At 45.0% G+C, this 8,891-nt stretch overlaps 1 protein-coding gene across 1 annotated transcript in view; it reads right to left on the bottom strand.

Moving 5' to 3' along the window:
* The window catches only part of begain (brain-enriched guanylate kinase-associated), a 25,416-nt gene extending 16,847 nt beyond the window's left edge, over positions 1–8,569 (bottom strand). Inside the window, exons 1-2 of the mRNA XM_076165568.1 lie at positions 8,489–8,569; positions 274–571 (exon numbers count right to left, since the gene is read on the bottom strand). Coding sequence (XP_076021683.1) covers positions 274–344 — 71 coding nt within the window. The 5' untranslated portion in view covers positions 345–571; positions 8,489–8,569. The remainder of the gene's footprint in view (positions 1–273; positions 572–8,488) is intronic.
* Positions 8,570–8,891: the final 322 nt, after the last annotated feature.

Raw genomic sequence — 8,891 nt, forward strand, 5'->3', positions numbered from 1 at the left:
TTTTAATTAAAATGTGTGTCTGAGCACACGGCCATTGATCTATTTTTTCAGGGTGTTAAGATTTGTTTTCGTTGGCATTCAGATGTGGAGGTTTGTTTGGAATGAAGCACGTACGAGGGGGGGAGGGGTTTGCGTTTGAGTTGATACCTGAAAGTGATATGAATACAAATAGAGCAGAAGTGAATGGACGGCGTGCAGTGTAATGATCGTGACCTGTCGATGAATGGAATGGCCCGCACATGCCCCTCCCCCTCTCCGACTCACTCGTCTTACCTTCTTTTCTGATGTTTGCAACCATTTCTCTGGGCTTTCAGGGCGGTTTTGCCAATATATATCTTTTTCATATTTTTCTCTCAGCCTCGGTGCTCATGTGTGTGTGTGTGTGCGTGCATGTGTATGTGTGTGTGTGTAGCTCCTGTGTGTGTGTGTGTGTGTGTGTGTGTTGCCTCTTGCTGCCTCTGGTTTGGTGGAATGCTGGAGCGAGTACGAACTCTTAAGTGTAAAAAAGCATCAGTCAAAGCTTTAGGTCTTGCCGGGGGAGGCAGATAGGAGTCGGCTATCTGAGATGACCCTGGCAAGAGAGCAGAGAAAAACACACTTTGAAGTCCCATAAATGTAGCAGCAGCATATTTACTTCTCCAGTTGAAGACATACAGATCCTGCATGCATATATGGAAAACTGAGCCGGTTTGGTTGCGATGGCGCACAGCCGAGGGATTCGTTCAATCGGCAACAAATTCATATTGAAACGCTGCACGCTGCACATCCAGCTGAACTTTGACCCTTTTTACTGAATAAGCAATGAAGACAGAGCTTGCAATATATTAAAAATGTAGTATATGGTGTCTACACTATAAGATTACACTGATTTCAAAGATATGGACGCTCCCAATGGCTCGAGCTGCTGTCTTATCATTTGCCTCCTTCTATTGTTGTGAGCAATTGAACGCGGCCACCACGGACTGCGGGACCCTATGGAATATTGAGTTATGGACTCGGTGACCTCAAAGGTTATCTCTCAATAAATCAGTGTTATGATGAATGTGTGAGTGGATTGTGCTTGTGTGTCCATCCGCCATCATTGCTCTGCGGTGCTGGGACGTGAACTCTGCTCTCCTGTGCCGCACTGAGACATTAATAGCCGTCCAATAGCGAGCCGCAAATAACACCTCGCACTTGCCCGTCTGTCTTTACGAGGGATATGACATCATATCCTGATGCCAGTGGAAGATTTGCCTCCACTAACCATCAGCGACTATTAACCGCAGCCCTCAAACATCTCAACCTGTCCACATATTTGCCTTTTAAAAAAGCAATCTGTCCTTAAGAGCCAAATAAGCAGAACATAAATACAAACAGTTGTTGCCAGCAGCGTAACTTTTATCTGTCAGTGCAGAGCGGCAGGGTAACAGTTCAACAACGAACCGGGATGGAGGTTTTGTCGCCTGCCGCCATTTCTAATGGCACCACTACTTATTATTTTTAATCTCCCCTCAACACTGGCTCAGGGAACAATGGGCTCTGGGAACAGTGTTCATGTTGGTGCTGTGGTGGCCAGGCGCCTTATCAGCCAGACACAGAGTCGGAGAGGAAACGAAGATGGAAATAGTTGCTGAATTGGAGAGGATTTCTTCTTCTTTTTTTTTTGGTGGTAGAGAATCTGTCCTCACACACACGCAGACACAGAGTACACATATGAGTCTCTCCCTGCAGTGAAGGACTGATCATCTGTGTGTGTGGGATAAACAGCAGATTTCCAGTACCTCAGGTGTTGTCGTCTGTAAACCCAAACACCATCCACATGAAGCTGCCAAAGCCTTCAGAGACCCTCCTGATGATGGGCTCCACGCTGTTTTCTGCAAATTTTTAGCGAAGGAGCTGGAGACTCACTCCACTCAGCAGCAGATATGTAAATCAAGCGTACTTTCCTCATACATTCCCTCATTAGTATGAAGAAGCATCGGCGGCGGTGGATGGAAACATGAGTGAGCTCTGTTTATCTGAAGTCTTCTCCTCAAGTGGAACAGTTTTGTCACAATCATCAGACACTCGATGCACAACACGGGGAGGACAACAAAAGGAACGCGCCACTGTCTCAACCTACGTCAAGTCCACGCCAGAATACTTTGAATCTCCACTTTAATCGCCACCTGCCAAAAACTCAACTCATTAAAGCAGCCATAAACGTACTAAAGGTCAGTGCCAGCGCGTGCAGATCAAGGCACCAATTATGGATTATTAGCGGTGAGCATCTCCGGGCAATCGCCTGCCAAATATGCTAATCACAGTGACTAAACACACACACGCACACACACACACACACACACACACACACACACACACACACAAGCACCTCATCAACTGTAAACACAGAATGCTTGTGTGCCATCTTAACTCCGTCCCAACTGAGCTGTAACGCTAAATAGCTCGGCTAAAACAAAACAACCACGCCGCCGTTACGCAGGAAGTGATAATTGTGAATCGGATATTAATTTGTCAAATTTCTTGCCCTGAAGTTGGGCTGAGGGGGCCATGTGTTATGCATATCATCTTATGCAAGAACCCAGAAACACAACAGGCTCCACCACAGGCAGTCAGAAAACAGCTCTGTGTGGATGAAGTCACCCGAGTAATGATGATGAGTAGGCAACACGTTTTCCGCCCGAAGACAAGAATTGCGCTTTATATCTCTCTTAATATCTCTCTGTAGTTCAAAAGAGACACGAGTCGACATTAAGTGGGTAAAAATTAATGCACTCATTGCTATGCATGTAGTGTAAGTCTACACTGCAAAAAGAGGAAAGGGAAAGAGATTCTTGAGGAGTGATTTGTCTTTCAATTCTGCAGATTTTTGCAGCTGGTGTTCTCAAAACAAGAGACGGGAGCATTTTTGATTCGCTTGAACATCTTATTATTTCTGCCAAGCCTGTTAAAGAGGAATGATTCGTCAAAGATGGCAGCAGTTGGTAAAGAGAGAGATCGGGAAAGAAGCAAACGATCCAGTGTCGATCTCTTGATTTTCACTCATTTCAAACGACTCACAACGCGTTTCCATCTGGATTTACATTGGCAAACAAATTGGACGTCATCTCGCTTTAAGAAAATAAGACTTTCAGGATTCAATAACCGACTAGCTCAGTTCATAACTAGCACAATCGACATCTCAAGCTGCAAAATTGACATAATACTAAGAGAAATGATATCCCAGCATAAACATACTGAATAACTTTGTGTACGCGATGCTTGATAAGAGTATTTTCCAACAAGATTGACTGCTGTTTAAAAGAAGCCTTTATTTCTGTCTAAACCATCAGATTGAATAGAATCCTCAAAGATGTGTCAGTGTAACTCCACAGACACTAATAGATGGAGCCATCATGGCCCAACTCTGCTCCTGCACAAGGAATATGACACACAGTTCAGGGCCAGACAGCAAATCCTTGAATTTACTGTTGGGCTTTGCAGTTATAATGCAGTTTTCCAACACAATAAAGCTCCTGGGGATAAATTAACTGATAATGAATCGTCCCTCCCTGCTGTGCTATGACTCACCAAACTCCCTCCAGCTCCTTCATGTATCCTCGCCTCTTAAACAGCATGTCTGTCATCCTAATAAAACTGTATTTGTGTGACCAGTGTGTACTGTATGTGTGTGTGAGTGTGTGTGTGTGAGAGCTTCAGCTGTAATAGCAAGTATTCAATCAATTTTGACAGTTTAAAAGCAAATTTCACGCTGTTCTTTATCCAATCAGATCACATCAGGGCAGCGCAGCAGGAATCACCACATGGAACCTTTTACACGTCACATGTTGTGTGTGTGTGTGTGTGTGTGTATGAGTGTTGGCGAGAGAGTTAATGTAACAAACACACACCTTCAGTCAGTGAAAGGTGTGTTCGTTTCTTTAGTTTATGGTTTTCAATTGAGCCAGCTTGAGCTACTGGTGCTGCACCTCCTCCACCAAGTCTCCACTGCGACTCCGTCTGTATCTCAGCTCTGCCAAACTGTTCCTACTCCGTGTTGCTGGCAGCTCAGGGCCCCACGCAGACCAATTTAAAGCTACTTTGTTATGCTGTGTTGTCTGCAGTGTGTCTTTGCGCTGGCTGGATGGCCGGCTGCCACAGGATCAGGATAAATAGCTGGAGCTGGAGCTGCTTGGTCTGAGGGAAGCCAGACTACAGGTTTATATCTGAGCTCCTATAGCTCTGCTCTATAGCAACAGTTATGGAAATAATACATTAAATGAATGCGCAGTTCAGTTTGCCCCACTTTCAATCACAACCTATTTATTCTTTGTCTATTTTTATTTAATTTAATTTGACTTTAGTCCTTTTTCTGTCTCATTATCACTTCACCCGATTGATTTAAAGGGACAATACAACAACAGACTAACCTGACCATATAGAGAACTGGATTAACTGAGATTCTCTATGCTTTTATATATCAATATTATTCTGTTTCTATATTAGTTTGAATCGTATGAGATTCTGTAAAGTAAAAGGTTTGCTTATCCTGCAGATCCCCGTGAGAATCCATAAAATTGTCCATCTCTTTGCATCTGTCTTTTGGATCTCTAATCTAGAATTTATATAGAATCCTATTACTCTCCTATAAACGTACAGCCGTTTCCAGCCATCACACACAAACTCTGCTGGGTAAAATAGGCAAAATGGTGGCAGACCGAAGCAAACAAACTTATCAGCATTTATCAGATCATTTAAGTGTTAAATCTGATGAAATTTATTTGAAGTTTAGAAAGAAAACACACACACACACACACACACACACACACACACACACACACACACACACAAGGCCAACTGGGTGGAGTCCATTACATGTTACATCTTTCTATACAGGTGAGCTGTTAACAGGTCCATCAAGGTCTGCTGAGGATTTCATCTTCACGTACCTAGATAAGTAGTGGTGAAATGTCCCTCCTCTCACCTATCTGTCATTCCTGTGTGTGTGTGTGTGTGTGTGTGTGTGTGTGTGTGTGTGTGTGTGTGCTTGTGTGTGAGAGCTAGCTGACATGAGTAGACAATATTATATCTACAGAGCGACACAGCGCCCCAGGCTGGTTGTTGATTGAGCTCCTCACCCCTTCATAACCCCTCAAACAGGCAGAGGGAGGGATTGAGAGGGCCGGTCTGCAGTCTGTATGTCACACACCGCCTCATTTAAGGTTTCTTCCATTATAAAAAATAAAAAATAAGAAAAAAATGACAGATGAGTTCAGTCCACACTGATGTTGCCACGACAACTCAGTCATGCCTCGTCTGCGCACAAAGCCCGGCCAGGCAAATGACAAGAAACAATGGCCCACCTCGCCAATTGTTAAAGAGCTGTCACTGCGAGCAGGCTCACATTTTAAAGCAGTAAAATATAATGGCCGCCCCTGTTGACTTGCGGCTGGCCCCAGCACTTCCACTTACAATGACTTATCTGTTGATTAGCTCTACTATCTATTGCAATTCGGTGTAACGGCCCTGCAATAAATCTTACGTTCGTGAAGCTCGTAATGTTTGGGTTTCTGTTGACGCTCTGCCACCGAGGTGTAAATTGAGCCTCTACTTATCCGTAACCATAGAGTTGAATCAGACATTCTGATGCAGTGTCAACAAAACCTGATCATTAAAGAATTTGTGCAGGGATGTTGTCGTTGTCGTCTACTGCACCGGAACCTCCATCGCTACACAAGAAAAATTTGAGGATTAAAGTAACAGCTGATTTCATCTGTCCAGCCCAATCTAGCGCTTTGCAGTTTCTACTGTTCGGGCTCATCCACCCCTGCAGAGGCGAGCACAACAACATAACACAACACAGCACAACACAGCGCAGAGACTTACAAAGGGCCCTGCCAACCAAATGTTTGCCTCTGAAGAAAGAAAGACTGAAAGAAAGAGAGAAAGAAAGAATCCTGAGCTTTTCACCTTTAAGGCTTTTTCCTCTTTATCGTCACGAGCCAGATTGGAACATCTGGAAATCCACCGTGCATTGCACTGCAGGATGGTTGGCCAGTGTGTGTGCATGTAAGCTGAGCATCCAGCAGTGTGTACTGCCCTCCAGGGTGCACTGAAGTATTTATTGAGGTCTAATGGGTGCAATAGGTATGCAATTTGTTCAACGTGCGGCTTGTAACGTTTCCCCATGTGTGTGTTCCTGTATTTGTGTAGGAATCTGAGCGTGTGTGTCAGTGTGTACACACAGAGTTGGCCCTGGCTTTTAGGGGCTGTAAGCAGGTTTTAGGGGTGTGTGGGGAAAATAGACAAATTGGACTCAAATGAATTCATCACACTCGTAATTTTATATCTTTCATGCTCTTCTTTGGACGTGCAGCACATCCACTAGTCTTTGTGTTCATAAGACACACAAACGGAAGGCTTGTTAGCTGTATGAGGGCTCCACAGGCTTATGCTGCTCAGCTGACCCTGTCCGACTGTCTTTGAAAGAGCGTACAGTATAAATGTTTGCAGTCCAGGGGCCGATCGGGGGTGACGGTGTGGTGAGAAGTCAAAGAGAGCAGCAGCCTTAGGTCCTGAGACAGGTGATGCACGGAAACACTGCACACGCATGAGTGCATATGCACACACAGACACACACACACACACACACACACAGCCAAAGCCAAAGCCACCCCCTTGAGTTTGCTCCAAGCCATATCCCTCATCAGTTCCTTCCAGATGCCACAGTAGTCCATCCTCACAAATGGCTTATCCATAAATCTCTGATCTAACTGTCGTGGATATAATTAGACGGAGGAAACAGAGGAGGTGGAAAAGTGCTCCGGGCGAACCTGCAGGGCGTCTGCGTGCAGCATCTGCTTTTTGGACGCTACATGTCCAACTCATTGGAAAGACCAGCGCCGAGGAAACAGGGGTCCCCTCAGCCGTACTGCTCAAAGTGTGGGTAAGGAAGAGCGGGGTACGACGTCTCTGCTGATTCTGGTTAATGAAGATACGCTCAATCATTTGTAGGGATCCGTTTAGTTTAGGTTACAGCAAGTCAAGAGTAGCCAGTGAACCTTTATCATTGACGTGTTTGTGTATGAAGGTAGAGAGAGAAACCTCCACTACCCTTGGACCCGATGGAATCTTACAACATTGACAGTTTCACTTAGTTGTGGAAAGTTGAACATTGCTTTTTGACTTTACAGGACACAGCGACCCGTCTATAATGACATAATGCGCTACTTTGGCCAGCACTTTATACTTCAGTGTCAGTTTGACAGTGATGTTAAATCAAAGAGGTTCCCTTTGATCGTTGCCAGTGAACAGCCTCGGCAAAGACAATGTGTATAGATCTATATAGGCACCAGAACCATGGAAAATATGACATCAACATGTGGTTTTTAAATCAAAATTGTACATATAAAGGTGGAAATCTTATTTTTAATATTGTGTAAATTCTTCATTGAATACATTCTAAATGAACCCGTTACAAGGGTTTCTTCTTCAAAGTAGAATAACTAATACTAATGCTTATTTTCTAAACCGATCTTCCAATTTGATCTTAAACTACTTTAATTAGGGGCTATTATAAGATTGAAATAAGTAATATAATCATGCCTTAAAGGAAAGTACACAGTGTTCACTCTTTGTTGTTGGTGGCCAACGTTCATTCAATCTAATCCCACTGTATCTGAAGTTTGAAACGAGTGCCCCTCTGGACTTGCGCCTTATCTGAGCTCATTTTGCGCTCTAATTATGTAACAGGAAGCGGCGATCACCTCCACAATCAATGCCTCTTCCTCCTCCTCCTCCTCATCCCTACCTGGAGGTTAAAACTGGAAGGTGAAGGCAATTAACCCCTATAGATGTTGTGATCATGTTATACTGACAAGCACCGTAAATTACATAAAGACGCCTGAAGGGAAAGTGTAATCTGTACTCTCTCTCTCTCTCTCTCTCTCTCTCTCTCTCTCTCTCTCTCTCTCTCTCCATCTCCATCTCCATCTAAACAAGGGAAGAACTCCAGTCTTAATGAAAACAACTTTCTCCCTCCTAATGTGCTTGTTCAGCCATAACTGCTCCTCTGTGGCAGCATCTTGAATGAATACGAGAGTTAATTAAAGCTTGGGCAAACATGATGTGGGCGCCTCATTATTCTAACGCCAATAAAAAAACAAAAAACAAAACAAAACAACAGCTGGATTAATAATACAAAAGCACACATTTGGCTCAGTCACACCAAACCTGCCCGGCCGCTGCAGAGAGACCACAGTGACAAGCTGCGGTTTAAGTCCCGAACGCTGTTTATGTGTTTCGAACAACCCGCATCCATAGTTTCCATACCTACTGTTGAATGCGCAGCAGCCCACCCGCAATCCGCCCAGACTGTGCGTCGCAGCGCAGCGCGGCGCAACACATGGAACAGAACAGCAACCAAACACTCGCAAACAGCAACCGGCATCCAAACAACAACACTTTATCTCTGAGCACCGAGCAAGCGTCTCCCTCATCCTCTCCCCCCCTCTCTCTCTCGTCTTACCGTTTGTGCGCTTTTCGCCTCATTTTCAGCAGATAAGATCACCCGACGTTCATGCGCCTGTGCGTGTGTCGCCCCTCAGAGCGGCATTGGCTTTCAGAGGGAGCCTCCTCTAATTCTGACCAGAGACAAACTGGCAAGGCAGAGGGAGGGAGAGCGAGAGAGAGAGAGGGGCAGAGAGAGAGGGGGGGGAGCTGAGAAGTGAATGAACTAGGAGGAGGTGTATGCCAAGAGGAGGGGTTATGAGAGTGATGGAACAAGAGAGGGAGAGAGAGAGAAAGGGGGGAGGGGGGGAGAGGTGTGGTGTTGCTGCTGGGAGGGAGAGAGAGGTAAAAGTGGAAGTGGCCAACCTTGTGTCACGCTGCATCCCCCCTTCTGAATCCTGGAGAAGGAAAAGAGAGAGAGA

This window comes from Genypterus blacodes, unplaced genomic scaffold, assembly GCF_046128005.1.
Source record: "Genypterus blacodes isolate CSIRO-AG114 ecotype Tasmania unplaced genomic scaffold, CSIRO-AGI_Gbla_v1 ptg000147l_1, whole genome shotgun sequence".
Classification (NCBI taxonomy): Eukaryota; Metazoa; Chordata; class Actinopteri; order Ophidiiformes; family Ophidiidae; genus Genypterus; species Genypterus blacodes.